We start from the raw sequence: 24,153 nt of genomic DNA, 5'->3' as shown, positions 1-24,153 counted from the left end.
TATCCTTCTTACCCTTCTTTCTGAACCCCAGACAACGTGTACATTTCATGACAATCGGTTATGTAGTTAAGACGTGAGAGTGCAACAAACAAATAGATTAACTCACATTACAATATTACTAGCTGACCCGGCAAACATTGTGTTGCCCTATAAATAAAAAAATGTTAAGGGTGAACAACCCTTATCACTTAGGGGTATGAAAAATAGATAGTAGCCGATTCTCAGACCTACTGAATATGCATATACAATTTGGTAAAATTCGGTAAAGCCGTTTCAGAGGAGTACGGTAACTGTTCAATTTTTTCAAATTTTGTGTTCAATATTCAAATAATTTGTATATGATAGTTCCGTAATAAACTTAGTCTGATTCATAATTAGGTGTCCAAAATGTAAACAAAGAAATGTCACTGTCAAAATTAACAAGAAACAAAAACTTTAACAAACTCAACAAAAAACGAAAACTTTAACAAATATACACAATTTAACAAACGCGTTATGTAAACGAGAAAGCATTGGAGTTCGATCACAATCACGAAAATGAATAATATCAACTATGAAACTTAAAAATGACGACACAAGAAATGTTTTGGATTCCGATTGTGTTACCATTTTCACATTTTAATTTTCTATCATAAACCTTGTTTTTTTATTATTATTACTGTATGTAACGAAATTGAGGTGACATAAATATTAGAAAATGTGAATTAATCTTAATTTATTTAGATTACAATTTTATTATTGTTGTATTATTTTAATATCGACAAAAATAAGACACTACCATTTGAAACATATTTTCTTGATAGGTCAACACCATTGTTTACATTTTGGACACCTAATTATGAATCAGACTATAGATGGCGCTGCTAAAACAGCCGTTGAATCACGCTGTTGAGAACCTTTAGTAGATACTATAAGAGGCCCCTTGTAAAATTATTAAAATATATTCAGTGGAACATACAAGTGTGTTTTCATTCAACTGGTTAGTAACAACCCCTCAACCCCCCTCACCTCTCTCCGAGTTCGAACAGTAACTAACATTGTGACACGAGAATTTTATATATAAAAAAGTTAGCATTTCTTTATCTGTGCTTGAAGTAGTTAGTTATATATTTAGACATAATCGTATATAAGTAATCACCTATATAAAAATAATATATATCACTCTTATCAACTTATCATGTTGATTATGTATAAGTGATTTGCAAAGCATTTAATACTGATGCTACGATAGGTCGATTGGTTTTATTACAACCTATTATTAACACGCTTTTTTATCTGTTTAAAGTGCCCTCAAAGAAAGGAAAGAGGATTATAGTCCGCGGAAAACTGCTAGTCCGACTCACATGCTCACCACACGCGTAAAAATATACCATAAGTACATATTTCTTTAGCCATTTTTGTGAAATTTTCAGACTTTGTGTACTTTCGTGTCAATGCATTAATATTGCTTCTGAAGCAAAAGGAATCATAACGCACGTTTGTTTGTGTGGAGACTTTGTGCAACTCGTCAAGAGATGGCGTCACTAGCACTTCTGAATCACGATATAGAAGTTTAAAAAAACTTTACGTTTATTAGCACGGCAGCTCCATAGAACATCACTTCACCTGGCGCGAGATCTTCCGCAAAATTAGAATAGAAAATAATTAAAATTATTACTTTCAAACATCGTAATCAAGAATATATATTTTTAATTGTTAACTGTAGACGGTGTGTTACAAATTTTTGTATACGTCATGTGGCTCATTATGTATCATTCATCATCTTTCATTCAATATTAACTTTCCTATATTATTGTTCCGTGTATGTACATTACCTATTTGTGGGAGAATGCTTCATTTCATATATAAATATTCCGTTTTTAAAATCACATGATATTAATTTCGAACTACCGCTCCGTATTAACAATTGGCTACCTGTATCATGGTATAAAAAGGGGCGCGCAATTGTCAACAGATCAGAAGTTGTCCAATAGTGGGCACGGCGCGGTGGTGCTCTGAACTGTTTGGTGTTTTGCTTGGGTGTTATTGTTACTATGGTGGCATTAACGCTTATACATTTAATTATTTTAACTATATTTTTATAAATATTGGTTAAATTAGTTGAATCGAAATACCATTGTAGATCTACCTACCGTCGCGCCCACATATTTGTGAGATATGGTTTAATAAAAATTAACTTTTTAATCAGTTTTTGTATATGATTTACTTTTATCAGTTAAAGACCCTGATTTTTCTGGATATTTTCTTTAAAACATGTATGTGTGTTTGTTTGTATGTAGTGAGGGATAATGTGGAAAAAAAAACAAGAACACACAATGTACATAATTAATTTATTTAAGTAAATATTTTTGTAATTTGTCATCACTTAAGTTTTATAAGGTGATTTTTCAGTCTATCTTTCTAAATTAAATAGTAAAAAAATACATTTATTTCACAACAAAACAATTCTTTCATTTACACGTTATGACAAGAACATCTAAGTATGAAAATAATATTAATCCAAAATGTAGCGAAAAGTCTATAAAATTAGTGATATTATGAACTGTGATTGCAAAATCTTTACGTCCATTTTAGGGTTTTGTACCCACAGGGTAAAAACGGAACCCTATTACTAAGACTCCGCTATCTGTCCGTCTGTCACAGGGCTCTATCTCCTGAACCGTAATAGATAGACACTTGAATTTTTTACAGAGTATGGTTTAACGGTGGCCGCTATAACTGCTATTTTTCGACGTTTTTCGCTTTATCTATGAAATCGTAATGGGTAGACAGTTCTAATTTTACAATGCGTTCACTTCTGTGGTTGCTAAATACCAAATGCTAAATATAAAAAAAAAAATGAAAATTTTGTGGTACTGAACACTCCATGTACGAGTTCAACTCACTCTTGGCCAATTATTTGTGAGCTTAGTTAGTGACTTGGTGGATCAACAGCATTAACAGCTCGGTACTCAGCATAATCTATGTAACCATCATTATTCTTATCTCCTTGCTTCAAAGCTCCATCTACCATCGCCGAGAGGTCTTCATCTTTGTATTCTATGGGTGCTTCTACTAACTTACCGTCAACATCTGTAAAATAAACAAAATAGTGAATTAATCAGCATATTAACGAGTATGAAAAAATGTAGTCAGCGCCATCTGTTGACGAGTAGCATGCGATAAATCGGTGCATAACTCAACAATAGATGTCGTTATAAAATTATTTAATCAACACCATATAAAAAATCCGAAATATTTCATATAATTATATATTTGTAATACTTAATACATAACGGCCAATTATAGTACTCACCATAACTAAGTGCGCTGTAAAATTTAATTTGATTAGTAAAACACAATAAAAATTGTTTAACACCTTTATATAATTATAAAAAGTACAAAAAATACAACATTATGTGTTACTTAAGAAACATTTATGATTTCTTCTGTCAGTATTTTAGCTACTTACGTATATATTTTTACTAACCGTTGCTGCAAAAGATAAAAAGTAATATAATTGAAATCGTTAGTACATACATATATATAAGTTATCTACTTTAAAAAATCAAATTATAATTACAATGTTAGCTCAATTTTTTTTAACAGACATTTCTAAAAAACATGAATAAAACATGTATATTAGGTACATTGAAAGTAAGAAAAAGTAATTTATAACAGTTTTTAACAAAAAAAAAGTTGTTATTTATTTTAATATTGATTATCTGTAAGTAGGTTTTCTGTCAACATTTATTTTTCATTCTTTTTAGCCTCGTTAGCTTTAGCCCTAGCTTTGTACATATTGATTCTGTATTCTAGATAATCTACATAACCATCATTATTGAAGTCTGTATGTGTTAGCGCGTGTTCTGTTATTTTTTCTAGCTGCTCATCGGAGTAGACTTCGTGATTTTTGTCCATCTGGCCTGAAAATAACATGTTAAGGCGATAATATAATTTTATAACGAGTATTTTTTTTTTTATATAAGTTAGTGACAGCATAGTGGTAAGTAATTAAGTATCCTCAAAGGTTAAAATCTACGGCATTTCTGTAAGTGATGCGTATTAGAAATTAAAACCAATTTAATCTACTAAAATCTACTTAAACGTATGATATAAATAAAATGCAACATGAATCCAGACTAGGTTTTCTGGTATTCATTAGTAATAAAATTTAAATCGAGAACTTAAACCTTTATTACATTTATATAACTTAAACAACCTTATTAATTATGTTATTTCATTAAAATTACACAAAATGGACATACAAAAAAATAAATGAATGATAAGTAATCGAACACTTACCCCAGTTTCAAGTAGGGTTTGTATAAGCTAAAACAATTTTACAAAAATTAACACAGATATAAAATGCAACACATAAATGCAATATGTACCTATATGTATTATTTTAATAATTACTACTCATCGCCAAAACTAATTTTACAAACATTTATAATTAAAAATGTTCGTAAAGTGTTAACAGCGCCATCTTGTGTTGAGTAGCAAAATAAATAATCACTTAAAAATGACAATAATTTATTACTTAAAAGTAAATGATAAACTCACCTTAGCTTCAAATAGGGAGTGTATTTTGATACTTCACAAAACATTTAGCCACATATATTATATAATATATAAGCACTTAATTATATATCAGTAAATTTCCTATGGATATGTAACTCGAAAAGTACGATTTTATTTCAAACTTTTCTACGATTTAGGTTTTTACACATAAGTGAACTGTATTACTTATAATTTTTCTATCATAAGAATCTTATAAAAAGTTATTAAGGTAAGAACATAAAAAACGAGTAGTTTTCTTAGTACAGAAAATAAAACAAATAAGTTGTTAGAGATTTTATTAAATTGTCTTTTTTCCTTGAGATTCATTCTTTGCTTTTATAAATAATTGTCCTTTTGAAATTGTCATAAGTTTTAATCCTCATAAAAGTATGTTTTGAAGATGTTTACTGGTTAAATCTATTTTTCATTTGTCATTTCGTGTTTTATCATAGTACTGTACTAATTAACATTAAACTTCAATGTGTCTCATAGATTAGTAAAGATACTTCGCCGCCTTGAAATTGAATGAAGCCACAAACGGGTTATTAGTAAGTTCTTTTTTTGAATTCTTGACAAATAAAAACATTTTTGGAGAAAATTTACGAATAAATAACTAATTCTGCGTAATTTACATAATAAATAAATAATGATTTCAAATATTTTAGGGACATTTTAGCACGGAGACGTGGCAAAACTTTTTTACGCAACTATTTCAATTCTCAAAACTGGGTACATTTTCTTGTTAGGAGTGAGTAATCTTTACTAATCTATGATGAGTCTTATGAAGTTATTGACGTCATGAAAATGCAAATCTTCAATGATAATTGTGTTTTTCATAATTTGGTGTACTCTTTACTATATATCGTCTATTGCTACAGTTTTCACGATATTCATTTCCATCCAGTTAATAAATCCGTCTTTATCTAAATCCATGTGTTTTAACGTTCTGTCAACGATCTTTTCTATTTGTTGATCTGTGTATATAGGTTTACCGACCTCCTTCTTTTCCTTATCTGTAATTTAGATTGATTTTTTTTACTTATATATTTTCTAGTACTCGCAAGTTTATATTGTCCGTCTAACCGTTGAGTTTGTAATGAACAACCCGATATTGTTCCATTACTGGACACTTTTGCGTCACACAGTGAGAAGAGTTTAGACAATCGTTTACCGAAATGATCTTTCAAATCAAATTTATTGCAATTACTAGAGCTTCAGTGCTTTGGAGTACGCATCTTTAAATTCAATAAGGCTTGGCCACAAACCCTTATAATATATCTTCAGAACTTGCATTATATCTAAAAAATCCAAATCAGTGAGAATATATGCTTCTTAATTTTATACTAATCTAACAAATATTGCATTTATATATTATATGATGTACTATTAAAATAATAATACAATCATACGTTACGTATGCAGATTTTCACCCAAAGGAACTTGGTATATTAACGTCACATCATTCTGACGTACGACCAAGATCAACGTATTAATCTGGACCGACCAACGTAACATCGTCTAATCCATAGACACAGAATTAAAAACAGTTTTCTTTATTAGGTCGACTTGGTTGTGCGATCATTGATTTAACAGCTAAGAGGAAAAGCATCCTATTGCCATTGTTTTAAAATGATTCCCTCGAATACTCCAAATTATTTCAATCATTACTCCATTATAGCATAAAAATATTGTCTGACAGAAAATACAAATTGTCAGACGTTTCTCAAAGCCAGTCTACTAGGAATCGAACCTAGATCTTAGCATATTAAAAATAATTCTGACACCCAAAAAATTAAATGAAATTATCAATTGAATGTATGTACTATAATAATTATATGAAAATATTCATTCACCACACCATAATAATAAGCCCCCAAATACATATTTATTTTTAAAAAAGCATTGACTTTTTCCCTCCATTTCCATATATATGTATTTAACGCTCGATAAACTTTTTTGTTCGTGTGACCTTTTTTGGAAAGTCATTTGGTGATTTTCCTCAGATAAAAAATAGTTTTTACGTTATTTATTGATAATGGTACAGGATCCCTAGTATAGTTTTCATCATTTATTACTAACAAGCTGATTTTTCGTGAGTAGCTTTGTTTCGACAAGACGCCCAACATTTTTCCTTACAGCAATGTTGGTAAATGGTAGCTTGATGGGGCAGCAAGGATAAAATATGTTGACCGGACGAATTCTAAAAATTTATTACTAACCAAATTTTTCTTTGTTAATTATCAAGATAATTATTTAAATAACGTGAAAAAATATTTGTCCTACAAAATATAAGGTTTTTATTAAGGCGTCCCCCCTCTCCAACATGTATCATAAACAAGGTCATGAAAAATAATTACTAACCAGCTGATTTTTTTTTTATTGGCTGTCTACCATTTACATAGTCTACCATGCACATTGTCCTACAAATTGCATGGTATGTCATCTTGGACCTACGCTGAAAAGATGTTAATTCCGCAGGATTCTTTTTTTTATTAGTAACTGTAGGACAAAGGTATCACGTGATAGGATAATATAATTTTTATCTAAATAAAACAATGTCCTACAAAAAAAAGGGTAACTTTTATTAATCCTACAAGATTTGTAATTTAACTATAATATAATATAAATAAACTATAAAACTGGCGGACTGGAATAACGTACTTCGCAATTTGTAGGACAATGTGGGTAGTAAGCTGTGTAAATGTTAGACAGCTAATAAAAAAAAATCAGCTGGTTAGTAATTATTTTTCATGACCTTGTTTATGATACATGTTGGAGAGGGGGGACGCCTTAAAAAAAACCTTATATTTTGTAGGACAAATATTTTTCACGTTATTTAGATAATTGTCTCGATAATTAATAAAAAAAAATTAGGTTAGTAATATGTTTTTTTGATTCGTCAAATCAACATATTTCATCCCTATTATTTTAGTTATAAACCACAATCGAGAACTTTCGTACGAGAATTTGTTGGGCGTCTCATTGAAACGAAGCTATTCTGGAACACTCAGCTTGATACTAATTATTTTTACATTAAGTATTAGTACTACAACTTTTAAGTGTAGGTCCGAGATGACATACCATGTAATTTGTAGGACAATGTGCATGGTAGACTATGTAAATGGTAGACAGCCAATAAAAAAAAATCAGCTGGTTAGTAATTATTTTTCATGGCCTTGTTTATGATACATGTTGGAGAGGGGGGACGCCTTAATAAAAACCTTATATTTTGTAGGACAAATATTTTTTCACGTTATTTAAATAATTATCTTGATAATTAACAAAGAAAAATTTGGTTAGTAATAAATTTTTAGAATTCGTCCGGTCAACATATTTTATCCTTGCTGCCCCATCAAGCTACCATTTACCAACATTGCTGTAAGGAAAAATGTTGGGCGTCTTGTCGAAACGAAGCTACTCACGAAAAATCAGCTTGTTATTAATAAATGATGAAAACTATACTAGGGATCCTGTACTATAAATATCGTGATATAATATTATGCTGGCCAGTGGCACCCCTGACATAACGCACAGAAAATAAAAGTTTATCGGACTATAATTACATATCTATTAAAAAAACCCATTGACATTTTCCCTCCATTTTAAATCCCGCCATTTCTCTCAACAGACACCACAAGGACAGATAAGAAATAAAAAGCACCATTCAAATAAACTTTAATTCCTTTTAAAATTTAACATATAGACAATTACAACACATCTGGAATAAATATTTGAAACTGACAAAATTTTACAGTCAAAATTGAACTAATCTAGACTTTTATGCTTTCACGAATTAAATAGCGCCCAATTTTATAATCAATCCAAAGGTTTTGCCTGCCAAAGCTCGACATTTTTGTCAAATTCGATCTTTGTAAGGTAAATTGGATGGATTGATTATTAATAACCGACGTAAGTCTACTTTTATAAAAAATCAAGAATAAAGTACCAATTCTACATTTCCAAGTCTAATTTTATTTAATTGACCTAAAAGTGATCTAAAATTTGAAAAAAATAGGCTGAACATATCTGTTATCAATTTCTTTGATAAAATTAAGAAACTGAACTTTTAAACTGATTATTTTCCGAAATTGTTTTTCGTATATGCAAAGACAATAATATTTTCCCCATTTCAGGCAAATATCATAAGCAAATGTTAATTTGGGCACATTTAATCTTTAAAACCAAAAATCAATTTCAAATCTGATTTATTTATTTAATAACACAAAAACATAAAATACAGTACTCTTATATATTTAATATAACTTATATACTTACACATATAACATTTAAAATCAATGGAAGTTTTTTTTTCTTATATACAAAAATGCATTCAAAATATACAGTCAAGTGTGGCACATTTTTTTGAAAAAAATATAATTTGTGACACCAAATTAAATGGAAATATAAACATTGAAATCCAAATAAGATTGTTATACCAATTATAGTCCGCGCCAAACTGCTAATCCGCTCTGAAGTTGTTGCGAGCAGTACCCTTACCATGAGTTTTCAAAACATCACACAATTTTACGTTACGTTTACTCGATTCATTATTCTGTTCAGTTTGCTTTAGTAGACTGAGTAAACGTAACAATAAGTAAGTGTTCAAGGGACGATAAACTTATTGTCTCCCTCACATGTTCGAAAAAAAGAGAGACAAAACATAAAGCGCCATTTTGTCAATTTAAACATTTAATGTTACGTTACTGACACTATAGTTCTGATACAATCCGCTAGGGGCGCTGATTGGAAATTGTATGGGCAAATACGTAAACAAATACCAAAACAGTCATATTTGTCAAAACGTAAAAACTCATGGTAAGGTACAGGTGTAGTCATACAATTTGCTATGGCGACGCGACTCATTTCTATATTCAGAGCGGACTAGCAGTTTTACGCGGACTAACCATTTCTAAAACGGGAGTAGCAAACGAGCATGCAGTCCACCTGATGGTAAGTCACTGTCGTATGGACATCTGTACAACCCCAGATAAGATTAGAGTCCTATCTGAGATCGACCACAGATGACTCCTGAGAACTAAGTTTAAAAAGTTTCATATAAGTTTTTATCGCATTTTTAAAACATATACTGCTATTTGGAATTCATGCTTTATTAAATCAAGTTATACAAAATTAAGAAAAGTGGAGAAAATATTCGAGAAATTTAGTTTAATCGCGATAGTCGTATCTGAATAATGGTTTTTGAAAATATAGATACTTTTACAACTTTGAAATACACAATTACCAGGGCCCTCTTAAGTTATACCGGGGCCCCTGAGCACTTAATAAATGGGGCCCCCATCGAACGAAATTAAGAGACCATAAAAAGTAAAAAGCTCGCCACATTACAGTTACTTATACACTAAAAACTAAATAGTTAAAACCAAGCAAAAGCCAAAAATGAACTGTCAATAGATTTAAAATTGTATTTAGGCTTAGCTTGAACCACATTGAGATTATTCAACATTCGTCATAATTATCTGCTATCTCGACCTTTTTATAGGTGTTTTTCAACATAATTCGTATCCTTGTCTCTTTCTCGCATATGACAGGCAGCGCGTGGCGTTTTATGCCCTTCTGGGGTAAAACGGTTCTATTATGTAGCCAATAAAACATTTTTTAATATAGAAATTCTGTCCGTATTTCTTATTAAGTGAATATAATTGATCTTTCGGGGGCCCCTTAGATTGAGGGGCCCTGAGGTAGGGGCCCTTGTGCTTTAGCTAACACTGAATAGACAACCGCTATATCAAAGAGTATTTAATCAATTTATTTTTATTTAAGAGTCCAATATTACAGATACGACGGCATGAAAAGAACCTTTCAGAATTACAGATCTTATATATTCGATAGTCGATACACAATAATATGAATTTAATTTAAAAATAAAAATTGGAATGAAATCTTTTAACAATATAGTTAACGTAAAAAAAGTTTAATAAAAAAATATAATTTCGAATTAAGAAAACGTCATCGATACATTACGTCACATATTTATGGAGGGAAATTAACAAAAAGTGACATGAAAAGAGTGGTGTGGGGGGGGGGGGCTTCATAGGTATATCTTTTTTTTTATAATATTATTTTTATAAGGGTAGCATACGAGCATGCAATCCACCTGATGGTAAGTGGCTACTGCCGCCCATGGACATCTGTAATGAACCCCAGATAGGGTTAGATATTCCTACCTGAGGTCGGCCACAGATGCGCCGCTACCCCTGAGGACTAAGCTGGAACGCCTCGGAAAAGTCTGTCTCCCTTACCACACCCTTCAAACCGGAACACAGCAGCGCCTAACACTGCTGTTATCAGGTAGAAATAGGTGTGGCGGTGGTGCCACCGGAGTCGAACCACAAAGGGTTCTACCACCTTGAAATTCATATTCGGTTGAAATTAAAAAACTGAAACTTGTAGGAAAAAGTATATTATTTATTTTTAAAGTATGTCACTTAGTTTCCACTGCTGGGCACGGGTGTCCTCTTAGAGTGAATGTTTACGCCATAGTCCACCGCGCTGGCCTAGTGCTAATTGGTTGACTTAACACATCCTTGAGAACTTTTTTTAAACTTAAGTGTGCCGGTTTCCTTACAATATTTCCCTTCAGAACAAGCAAAATAGAAAAAAAACAAAAAATCTAGTGACGTAATATATAGATGACTTAAAAAATCAGGAAGCACAATTTTGAGCACACGATAGTCGAAAAGAAATATAAACAAAAATCAAAAATCCTACGAAAAAAGTTTTATAAAATCGATCAATACATAGAAGTGATACCGTTGGTAAAAACTATTTAGAATTTATATCTCCAGACACAGGGAGTGTCAGACACGTACCGTGACAGACAAAAAATCTCCTTTACAATGTACAGTGATGTTTGTATATAATATAGGAGTAGCAGACGAGCATGCAGTCCACCTGATGGTAAGTGGTTACTGCCGCCCATGGACATCTGTATTGGTCTCAGATAAGAATAGATTCCTATCCAAGTCGGCCACAGAAGAACGCTACCCCTGAGGACTAAGCTGGATTGCTATAAAAAGTATGTCTCCCTTACCACACGTCAAACCAGAACACAGCAGCGCTACACTGCTGTTATAACAGAAACAGGTGTGGCGGTGGTGCCGCCGGAGTCGAACCACAAAGGGTTCTACCACCTTAGTATTCATATCTACTGTAATACACACATAAACAAGTCTGTCTGAATATTGTATAACGCTTTCTACACTCACAGCCCCACAGTAGGATTCCCTGTGTCGTGGGTGCCATTTACACACACATAGACAAATACACAAACACCCAGACCCAGAAACAGACTAAATTCGTCATTTAGATATCTGTCTGGCCGGGGATCGAACCTGGGACCCTCTGCGCGTCTGGCCGGTATGGTGACCGCTCCGCCACGCTTGTCAAAGTATAGAAAGTATATTTTTGTCTGTCACGGCCCGTGCCTGATACGTTTTATGTCTGGAGATGTCAATAGTATTCAACGAATATGCTTATAAGTATAACATTATCAAAAATATGTTGAATCTCATTTTTAATTTAAACTAAATAAACTGTAAATTTGAGTCTCAAATATTAAAGTTTTGAATTTCTAAATATGTAAAAACATATGTAGATATAAAAATTTTAATTTAAAAAAAATGTATTTTTATCAAGTTTTTATTAGCTTCACCTGTATGTATGTATGTATGTATGTATGTATGTAACGGAATCTTTGAACTCGATTTTTACCCACTTTGAACGGTCCGATTTATTTAAAATTTTGAACACTTATCAAGAACCGATGACAATACACGATTTTAATATTTTTTTCCCATTTCCCTCATCAGGATCGTCAGGAATCAGGATTAACGATTTTCCTTGTGCGATTTTAGCGTGGTTTTCAGTTTTTAAACTATAATTATTTTATTTTATTAATATTCTTATAATAATTTGTATATTAGAGACTCAAAATACAGTTAATTCGAAAAGTATTTTAGACATTATACTACCAAGTAAACATTGCACAAACATTTCCATCTCTTTCCATCCACATAGAAATGAAAGAGATAGAAACTTGCACAAGAGCATTGTTTTTGTCTTTTTCTAATCATGTAAGTAAGAAGAGATGAATATATTTTGTAGCTTTTAAGGCAATATTTGCATCTCTTTCTTTTTAACTATAAATGACAGAGAGATAATGATGTTTTGATCATTCTATTACAGAATATTTAGTTCACTTCAGTGTAAAAGGGGGGTAAATATAAAAACGTATTTTATAGTTATTTTTTCAAAAAAATATGTAACATAATATATAGAAATTTAACTATTTTTAATGTGGTGTGTATATTTTATTTATGTGTGCGTGACATATGTATTGCTATATTGTAGTTGGAACACATACATACATAAATACAGACACAATTGTATATGTAAACTCATCAATTATGTATATCTGAGATATATATATATATATATATATATATATATATAGATATATATATATATATATATATCTCAGACCTACTGAATCTTTATATATATATTTCTTATGTGCGTGTGTATGTCACTGAACTCCTCCTAAACGACTGGACTGATTTTGATGAAATTTGTTGTGTGTGTTCAAGGGGACTTGAGAATGGTTTAGATTCACAATTTAGTCCGTGGGAAAAGGTTTTTTTTAATTAATTTTTAATTCGTAAGTAGTTAATAGAATCGGAAACCATGCATTTGATCAAGTGATGATCTTTAGCAAAGTTGTTGTCGAAGAGCCCACGAGGGTTTAGGACTTGTTAAGACCAATTTTCGATAGATGGCACCACTGTCATCCAAATGCGGGTACAAATTTTCCGTTTTATGTATGTCATATTATTTCTTTAAAATGCGGGCAAAGCCGCGGGCACCACTAGTATTAATTATTTATTTTATTACATCACATAATTTTCAACTTAGTATGAGGTAAGAAAATATATTTAAAAATAACTATTTTTAACGTAGTTTTGAATATTTTTATTTATGTGTGCGTGAAATATGTATATGTATATCGGAGTTGGAACACATATATACATACAATTGTATATGTAAACACATCTATATACTTCTTAGGTCAAAGTTCGTAACTTGTAAAATTTTACAAAACATAATTATTCCCTTGTAATATTTACAACTCTTTTACACTGAAGTAATATTTTTATAGAAGTAGCCTTTTGAAAAATATCTAGAATGTATATTAGTTGGCCGATACGATAACGATATATCGTCGATATTCACCGATAATGGCGATATGGTTCTAAAAAAAATTGCACAAAAAATGTTTTTAAATGTCATCCCGCAAAACGGCTAGATAAGGGATGAAAGCTTATTTAAAATAATTTTTAAAACCTAATATTTGTCACAACCAAAAATAATTAAAATTTTCCGTTTTGTCTAAAATAAATGTCGAATAAATATAATTGATAATGATGACATGACATGACATGACATTTCCATTTATCTATCGATACCACATAATAAAAGACTTCAAAAATAACGGTATTGAAAATATAACGTTATCGGTAATATTTCGTTATATTATAAAGTTAAAAATATCGTTATCGTTGTAACTTTAAAGGTAGTATTCCGTTATATTGCAACGTTAAAAATATCGTTATCTTTATAAATTTATCGTTATAACATTATCGTTATCGCGTCGACCAACGTTTTTTTTTCAACGATTTTTTTTACCCCTCCTTATTTTGATTTTTCTGCTGCGCCCTTATAAACTCCGGGTAATCTATAAAACCGTCCTTATTATGGTCATCCATGTTCAAAATAGGGTCAATAAGGTTGACCAGTTCCTCGTCCTTGAAGATCTTTTCGCCCACGGGAGCGGAGCCCGGTTGCTCCTGCTTATGACCTTGTTCTACTAAACCCAGACAAACACACACAATGAATAGGAGTTGACACACACATATATATCGTACAGTGGTGTGAAGTTAGGCTTCCATATTTGAGGCATTTCTCAAAAAAAATACTACGCTTTTATTAGCTTGACTTGTATGTAGGTACAGTCCGCGCCAAGCTCCTAGTCCGCTCTGAAGTTGTTGCGAGCAGGTGTAGTCATACAATTTGCTATGCGACGCGATTCATTTCTATATTCAGAGCGGACTAGCAGTTTTACGTGGACTATATGTATGTAACGGAATCTTGGAACTCGATTTTTACCCACTTTGAACGGTCAGATTAATTGAAACTTAAACAATTGTCAAGAACCGATGACAATACACGATTTAATAATTTCGTCCCGTTGTCCTTCCAGAATCATTAGGATTACCGATATTCCTTGTGCGTTTGAGCGTGGTACTTAATTTCTTAAACTTTAATATATTTATTAATTTAATTTGCTTCTTTGATACTAAACTGTTGACACCTCACGTTTTCTTCTCTTGTAAGTACTAAATAATTAATAATTCGAGCAGTATAAGAATCAGTTAGACATGGCCTGAATTTGAATCTAGCCTCATTGAATAGAAAACCAAAGTTCACACCACTGAACTAAATAATAATAATAATTCTAATAATATTAAATAATGAACTTGAAAATAAAGTATTTTAGTGTTGTATATAATCATGTTTTTTTTTTTATAATTCATTTGAAAGATAATACACATACAATACATTTTAAGGTAATACTTTGTAGAACCTATTTTTAATTAAAGTAAATATCATTAACATGTTTTTTGCATACTCTCATTTTCAAACTCATTAATATTATATGCATTGATACCACTAAGGCAAAAATAATAAAAATAAATCCCGCCAGCACATACCATCACACATTCAAAACTTAGACAACACCATAGATATACTACTAATAAAGACGATATCTATGGACAACACAAAAAGCTTTTAAAACCAGGTCGAAAATATATATAATATACGTTGGAGTAATAGATTATCAAAATAAAAAGTAATAGTAGAACTAATAAAAAATAGTGCATAAAATATAATGAAAAGATACTTAACAAAAACACGAAAAAAAATGCGATTGATCTACCCACAGACACAGAAAATAATATCACCATACGAGAAAGAGATGGCACTAGTAGTAATAAAAGAAAAAATATAAAAAAGAAACAAAGAAAAAAAAACAAAAGAAAGGAAATTATAAATAAAAAAAATCACATTCAAATCAACGCATCACTCATACTTAAAATATATATATTAAAAGAAATGGCGCCACAACATTTTGAACTGAAAAAATGTTCCTTTTTTAAGTCAAGAATAAGTTTTACACGAAAAAGTGAAATTAGAATTGGCATATATATCCATTTCCGATATTTAATTGTATCATTTCAATTCAGTAGAAATTATATTTAAGGAATATAGGTGTGGCGCCATTTTATATTAAATTTCGCGAAATGTTGCGAGTATCCTAAAAAGGTTTTCAATAAAACACTAAAGGTTCCAAAAAAAGTTGTAACAACTCTTTATAGATACTAAACTGTTATTATTTCCGAAGATAGCCGATCATAGCCGATCTCAGCCGAAGTACCTATCACCTATTATCAAACGAAGCTAAACTTACCATGCCAGTGTATAAAGGAGTAATAACTCTTTATAGATTCGAATCAGTTAGCATTTTCGAAGATAGCCGATCACAACCGATCTTAGCCGAAGTATCTCATTAAATGGCGGTAAACTCCCTTATACACTCTAGCATGGTCGGTGTATAAGGGAGTAACAACTCTTTAGAGATACTATAGTCTGATTCATAATTAGGTGTCCAAAATGTAAACAAAGGTGTTGACCTATCAAGAAAATATGTTTCAAATGGTAGTTTATTATTTTTGAAAATATTAAATTAATACAACAATAATAAAATAATAATCTAAATAAATTAAGCTCAATTCACATTTTCTAATATTTACATTACCTCAATTTCGTTCCATACAGAAAAAATAATATAAAACAAGGTTTATGGTAGAAAATTAAAATGTGATAATGGTAACCACAATCGGAACCCAAAACATTTCTTGTGCCGTCATTTTTAAGTTTCGTAGTCCATGTTATTCATTTTCATGATTGTAATCGAACTCGAATGTATTATCGTTTTTATAGCACATTTGTTAAATTGTGAATAATTGTAAAGTTTTCGTTTTTTGTTGAGTTTGTTAAAGTTTTTGTTTCTTGTTAATTTTGACAGTGACATTTGTTTGTTTACATTTTGGACACCTAATTATGAATCAGACTATAGTCTGTTAGCATTTCCGAAGATAACCGATCATAGCCGATCCTATGCGAAGTGCATAATTATACGAAGCTAAACTCAAAATGCCATTGTATGATGGACTAACAACTCTTTATAGATACCAATTAGTTAGCATTTCCGAAGATAGCCGATCCTAGCCGATCTTAGCCGAAGTACGTATAACCTATTTTTACGAAACTAAACTCACCATGCCAGTGTATGAGCGATTTGATCAGCTCGCAGCCGTCCAGTTTGTTATTGTTATCAGCGTCATGCATCTTGAAGTAGTGGAATTGTAACTCTTGCTCCGACATCTTGGAGGTGTCGATTGGTACCTCGATGTGCTCTTGGATGTGGCTGGAAGGCATTGCTTATCATAGGAAAGCATAATATACATACATACTATCATAGGATGATACACTTTTTAATATAAGAGTAGCAGATGAGCATGCAGCCAACCTGATGGTAAGTTACTGCCGTATGGACATCTGTAATCAAGTAATCAACCACAGATAAGATTAGATTCCTAACTGAATTCGGCCATAGATGCGCCGCTACCCCTGAGGACTAAGCTGGATTGCCTCAGATAAGATTTTTTTATATAATATAAGAGTAGCAGACGAGCTTGCAGTCCATCCATTACCACGGTAAGGGGCTACTACCGCCATGGACATTTGTGATGACCCTGAGAACGCCTCGGAAAAGTATGTCTCCCTTACCGCACCCTTCAAACCAGAACACAGCAGCGCTACACTGCTGTTATAACAGAAATAGGTGTGGCGGTGATGCCGCCAGAATCGAACCACGCAGAGTTCTACCACCTTCGACGAAAAACAAGGAAAATTGCTATTATAATAAATATGTGGTATCTACATACTCGTCCGCTACTACTGTTACATATTTTTTTCAACTGTTGTCAAAAATTATTAAGAATCACTGTTCTAAGTTAACAATACTTACTCCCTCTCTTGAGCGATGTTAGCCGGGTTCAAAAGTTGTGGATCTGAAAAAAAATATAGATTTAATATTAACTTACTATCAATTGATAGGTGGCAGGGCCGGATTTAGAGGTCCAGAGGCCTTGGGGCAACAAAGGAGTGGAGGCCCCCAGGCCGCAAATTATTTTCCGAATAAAATGATTTTTTTTTCAGTTAAGTTTTTCAATAAATATTTTATTGTGAAACGCAGTTAGATTCTTCTAGTATTCATGTTTGTACAAAGTACTGTAGATAAAGGTAAAACAGCGAAAACAAATATCAAAGGAAAAAGATATATTTTTTTTATTAGTTTAGTTTACTAGTCGGAATTAAAAAAAAATCCGACGTGTCTATTGTGGGGGCCCCTCTTTTGTGGAGGCCCCGGTTGCCCTCCCTTAAATCCGGCCCTGATAGGTGAGTTCATACATTTGCACGGACGTTCTTGCTATGAGATATCCCCTATGACATGGGGCTCTTCAAAGGTGCTAAAAGAGCTCTCATCCAAAGCCGATGTATTAGCGACTCTGGGTGTTGCAAATGTCCATAGGCGACGATGACTACTTTCCATCAGGAAGCACATCTGCTTAATCGTTAGGTTAAATATAAAAAAACACACTGATCTTTTGTTTTATAATGTACATTACATTATGAATTTATTATTTTATTAATTATGTAGAACGGTATTTATTCCATTTACATTAATAACAATAATAATTAAGCTACTCAATCATAAAATAAACGCTATTAAATAATAATAAAAGAATAAACTATATACTAATATCAATTTAAAAATGAAATTTAATTACTCAGCCACACATAATATATAATTATAAAAAAGTAGTAATTTTGAACTCTAAACTAACTTACCATGTTGCCCATGGCTTGGTGGAGCTTGTTGTACAGGCATTTGCTGCACGGGCACCTGTTGTTGATACTGCTGTTGTGGAGGTGGCTGGTATTGTTGTTGTTGAGGCGGCTGTTGTTGGTACTGTTGCTGGAATGAAATTGAGCTATTATGGAGACATTCCATGTCAGACATGAAACTTTGATGGTAACGGTAACATAATGATGTTCATTCAATCTAAATATATATAACTCAAAGGTGACTGACTGACATAGTGATCTATCAACGCACAGCCCAAACCACTGGACGGATCGGGCTGACATTTGGCATGCAGGTAGATGTTATGACATAGGCATCCGCTAAGAAAGGATTTTGATCAATTCTATACAACTATATTAATTTTTTTTTATAATATGAAGTAGTAGACGAGCATGCAGTGCACCTGATGGTAAGTGGCTACTGCCGCCCATGACATCTGTAATCGACTCCAGATATTATCAGACATTCGCACCGGAGGTCTGCCACAGATGCACCACTACCCCTGAGGGCTAAGCTGAAACGCCTCCGAAAAGTATATCTCCCTTACCACACCCTTCAAACCAGAACAGAGCAGCGCATAAAACTGCTGTTATTAGGTAGAAATAGATGTGGCGGTGGTGCCGTCGGAGTCGAACCACAAAGGGTTCTACCATCTTCCATAAGGCTCTAAAAACAAGATATTAAAAAAACCTACTTACTTGTTGGGGTGGTGGTGGAGGAGGCGGTTGCTGATAATTCTGAAAAAAAAAAAGTATATTTTAAGCAAATACAGGACGAATTTTTCAAATGAGCCTTTTTAACCAATTCTGAAATTGCAAGAAATACCAACAAAGGATGATGTGAATAAAACTAGAATTGCATCTTTTCATTTTTAAAAATCTATTTTCCTACTCGGGAATAGAATTTGTTAACTATGGATAAAATAGAGTTCCACTATCAGACAGTGCTTATAAGAACATTCAAGGAAGTGGTCATCAAAGAGAAATTACATAAAAGCTCATTTAAAAAAACAATTGTTGGTAGGTAAAATTATAGATTGTTTTTTTTTGAAATATAGGAGCATAGATTAGTAAAGATACTTCGCCGCCTTGAAATTGAATGAAGCCACAAACGGCTTATTAGTAAGTTCTTTTTTTTAATTCTTGACAAATAAAAACATTTTTAGAGAAAATTTACGAATAAATAACTAATACTGCGTAATTTACATAATAAATAAATAAATAATTTCAAATATTTTAGGGACATTTTAGCACGGAGACGTGGCAAAACTTTTTTACGCAACTATTTCAATTCTCAAAACTGGGTACATTTTCTTGTTAGGAGTGAGTAATCTTTACTAATCTATGTATAGGAGTAGCATGAAAGCATGCAGTGCACCTGGCAGTAAGTGGTCGCTGCTGCTCATGTAGCCACTTACCATCAGGTGCTCTTATCATCACATGCTCATTTGGTATTCTTATTTTATAAAAAAATTATATACATATCAATACTAGCTTAATTCGCAAATCAGCCAACTCCACTTTTTTTCAAAATGTTTTTTTTTTATTTATTTCGATTTCGTTCAATGCCATTTATTATCAAAATAAATAAAAAAACATTTTTAAAAAAGGTATCGATATGCATAATAAAATGGTGACTACAATATCTATTACTAATCTAGCTATATAATGGAGACCCACCTTTTTTTTTTTTTTTCTTAACGAGGGGGAAACTTTCAAAAGGTACCTGACGACGTGGGAGCGACGCCGGGTTATGTGGGATTCTTACCGCACTAAAACCCCCCCGGTGGCCGTCCTCAACGCTTGTTGGAGAACTCCGGGATCTCCGACGGAACGCAACCGGAGTCCTTCCAGCGCGATGCCACGATCGGGCTCTGCCCTGGGGGAGCAGTTTTCGCTCCTCCCGCACCATTTGGTGTACACGACGCTATGCGACCACACATACCGCCGTCCTTCCCGGGATCGCTTACTGGGCGGCTAGAGCTCCCACTCTTGCCGCCCGCAACCCCGGAAGCCCCCTTTTAGTCGCCTCTTACGACAGGCAGGAGTTACCGTAGCCCTATTCTAGTCCCGGAACTACAGGGACAAATGGAGACCCACCTAGACCCACATTTATTTGTAATCAAACTTAACCAATTTGTAGCTACCAAAGTTAAAAAAAAAAAAAAAAAAAAATTGATTCATTTAATTTTACTATTTCATCGGAAATTTTTGCAATTATTTTTTGTAGCAGGACAACTAGAATACTACTTTAATTATAACAAATAAATAGTCTCAGGTTTGATACTGCTTGATATTCTTATTAGATACATTATATAATTTTTGTATAATATATAAACATATAAGTTTTTGAAATTTGATGATCAGAGGTGTGGAACGTATCTTAGTCCTCAGGAGTGGCAATGATGTGATCGGCTTCAGGTAGAACCTGTTCTATATGGAGTTGTACAGATGTCCATCATCATCAAACCATTACTGCCCCACTGCTGGGCACGGGTCTCCTCTCTGAATGAGAAGGATTAGGCCATAGTCCACCGCGCTGGCCAAGTGCGAATTGGTATTTTTTATAACTTCTTCGGTAAGCAGGTTTTTTTTACGATGTTTTCCTTCACCGTTTGAGCAAGTGATAATTAAATTCTAATAAGCACATAAGTTTGAAAAATCAGATGTGCATGCCTAGGATTTAAATGTCATACAGATGTCCATGAGCAGTATCCACTTAATATAAAACCTGCATGCTCGCTTGCCACTCCAATCATAAAAAGAGAAAGTAATTATTATCACAAATAGATACAAAACTATGACATATGAATGTACTTATGACATTTACACAAGTGCAAGTTGATCTTCTATTAAATGTATTGCAATTTGCATACCTTTGTTTTCCATTTTTCTAAATATATATTTTCACTTATAATAATAATAATATATACTTTATTTCTTTCTACACTCACAGCCCCACACTAGGATTCCCTGTATCGTGGGTGCTATGGACACACACAGAGACAATTATACAAACACCCAGACCCAGAAATAGAAATCTAATTCATCATTTTAGAAATCTGTCTGGCCGGGGATCGAACCCGGGACCCTCTACGCGTCAGACCGGCATGGTGGCCGCTCCGCCACGCAGGTTGTCAACTTTATTGTACCCACAACATGAAATAATAAAGTAAACATACAAACATAAAACAATACAATAGGTGGCCTTATCGCTAATCAGCAATCTCTTCGAGGCAACCTTATGGTGAGGAGTAAAAGTAAGGATGAGTAAAATAGGTAGGGTGCAAATAAGAGAACAGTTTTAAACAGTACTTAAAGTCATATATTAAAGATACTTCGCCGCCTTGAAATTGAATGAAGCCACAAACGGCTTATTAGTAAGTTCTTTTTTTTAATTTGTGACAAATAAAAACATTTTTAGAGAAAATTTACGAATAAATAACTAATACTGCGGCATTTACGTAATAAATAAACAATTATTTCAAATATTTTAGGGATATTCTAGCACGGAGATGTGGCAAAAATTTTTTACACAACTATTTCAATTCTCATAACTGGGTACATTTTCTTGTTAGGAGTGAGTAATCTTTACTAATCTATGGGTGCAAATAAGAGTACAGTTTTAAACAGTAAAGTAGTGAAGTTAAGGAGTAAATTGATGATAGCATAGAACATACAATAACAGGAGAAGGTAAAAGTGAAAAAAAGTAATAGGATAGGGATGAAGACAAGGAGCTGCAAGTAATACGATTTCACATGATTATTGAATGAGTGTAATGCTTACCTGATAACTCTGTGGGGGGACCCCAGGCGCGACTTTCTGTTGGTACTGCTGGCAAATAGCAAATTGCAGGAACGCCGCAAATATAATTAACCGATGCATTTTCGCGCTAAAAAAAATAAAGCTCCACTTAATCCAGTTGTTGACCACGTTTCAATTTCACTTTAAACACGTTCGATTTTCAAACAACACTTTATGATAATAAATTTTCGTAAACTTGCTACATAAGTGGAAAGGAGCAAACGTGGTCAATGTACCTGTAAGCAATACGTGTACTTCAGATAAAATAGCTTATCGAATCAATATTATTGATAAAACAAACAATTTTTAAAAGTTTGATTTTGCCGACGTTTCTAAAGGTATATGAATTTACACGTCGTCTTTCGACATTTGACTTTTAAGTAGGGATGTCACTGTCAGTGGAAAAATATACACAGGTGAAATATACATTATACATAAACAATATTGTCACACTTTGATGAAAAATATTTTATACTAGTTGACCCGGCAAACTTTGTACTGCCTCATTAATCAAATATATTTCATATAAAATATACCCTGTGTTATTCCTGGATAATGTACCTTTCGAACGGTGAAAGAATTTTTAAAATCGGTCCAGTAGTTTTTGAGCCTATTCATTACAATTAAACAAACAAACTTTTCCTCTTTATAATATTAGTATAGATGTAAAATTCTCGTGTCACATGTTAGTTACCCTACTCCTCCGAAACGGCTTTGCCGATTTTCACCAAATTATATGCATATTCAGTAGGTCTGTAAAATGTACTTCACTCAAACATACACTCAAAAAGTGGTATGACAAAATGGAATTATGGGACATACCAAAGTACGCTTATGGAGATCACTATTTTGTGTGGCAAAACTAAGAATTTACGGTAAAAGCGGGATGTATTTGATTAATATACGAATATAATATATTAAATTACTTCAAATAGTTAATAATATTGCAAAGTTTAAAATTAAATTATTATCTAAATATAACTAACAACAGTAAATGAATTTCATTGAAATAAATATATTTAAGCAACTCGGTACGTAGCTTTTAATAATTTCTTTAAAATTAAAAAAAAATATATATTTTGTGTCAAATTATACAGAGTTTCGTTATACAGTTTTTGTATACATTTATAAATGTGTCAGCCCTACTCTAATACGTTCCGTTTCACGCTAATTACATGTTTACGCAACATCTTATGACTTCATTTAGAAGAAAGAAATGTAAAAATTAAACATTTTTTCAGTTGAATATGGGTGTAAAGTTTTAGAAAATTAACTGACATAAAGTTTATAATTTTGTAAAACATTATTTGCGTTTAAAATTCTTCTATATTTATTAAAATAGGTATATAATATTATGACCTATTAACCCACCCAGCTATGGAATCAATTTACATGGGACTTTCTCTTTCTGTAGAAAGTAAAATTTGCAAATTTGTATGGCTACTGTGAGTATCTAAAACTGTATTCTATAAAAGGACTGTACAAAAAGAAACAACAACATGAATAATTAGATTATATCAGTTTAATATTATATTTATATTTACTGTATAACTTTTGTATCTACAATATTAACCTAATAAAAAAGTACAAAATAATATATGAAACAGGCTTTAAAAATAAATTATAAAATAGTTAAATATAATAAGCTTCATCCAAATTGTTTAATATTATTGTTTCGTTTTATTTCATAAAAAAAACCATATATAAGGTCGAATTGAGAACCCTCCTCCTTTATTAAA

The 24,153-nt window shown here is 32.2% G+C and overlaps 1 protein-coding gene across 3 annotated transcripts; it reads right to left on the bottom strand.

Moving 5' to 3' along the window:
• Positions 1–14,182: 14,182 nt before the first annotated feature.
• On the bottom strand, positions 14,183–22,790 carry LOC140755606 (lymphotoxin beta receptor inhibitor). 3 transcript variants are annotated; one of them, XM_073090896.1, is made up of 7 exons: positions 22,651–22,790; positions 22,397–22,502; positions 19,309–19,347; positions 18,595–18,721; positions 17,711–17,753; positions 16,959–17,107; positions 14,183–14,425 (listed from the first exon to the last, which is right to left on the bottom strand). In XM_073090896.1, the coding sequence occupies exons 2-7, from the start codon at positions 22,493–22,495 to the stop codon at positions 14,241–14,243; spliced, it is 642 nt and encodes a 213-aa protein (XP_072946997.1). In that variant the 5' UTR covers positions 22,496–22,502; positions 22,651–22,790; the 3' UTR covers positions 14,183–14,240. The 3 variants fall into 3 exon arrangements, with proteins under 3 accessions (XP_072946997.1, XP_072946999.1, XP_072946998.1); XM_073090898.1 differs by having other exon boundaries at positions 14,183–14,422; XM_073090897.1 differs by having other exon boundaries at positions 22,397–22,790.
• Positions 22,791–24,153: the final 1,363 nt, after the last annotated feature.

This window comes from Epargyreus clarus, unplaced genomic scaffold, assembly GCF_041222505.1.
Source record: "Epargyreus clarus isolate Ecla_fem2 unplaced genomic scaffold, WU_Ecla_fem_2.2 ptg000033l, whole genome shotgun sequence".
Classification (NCBI taxonomy): Eukaryota; Metazoa; Arthropoda; class Insecta; order Lepidoptera; family Hesperiidae; genus Epargyreus; species Epargyreus clarus.
Note: the sequence above shows the minus strand (reverse complement) of the source record. Positions and strands in the feature narration are given on the sequence as shown.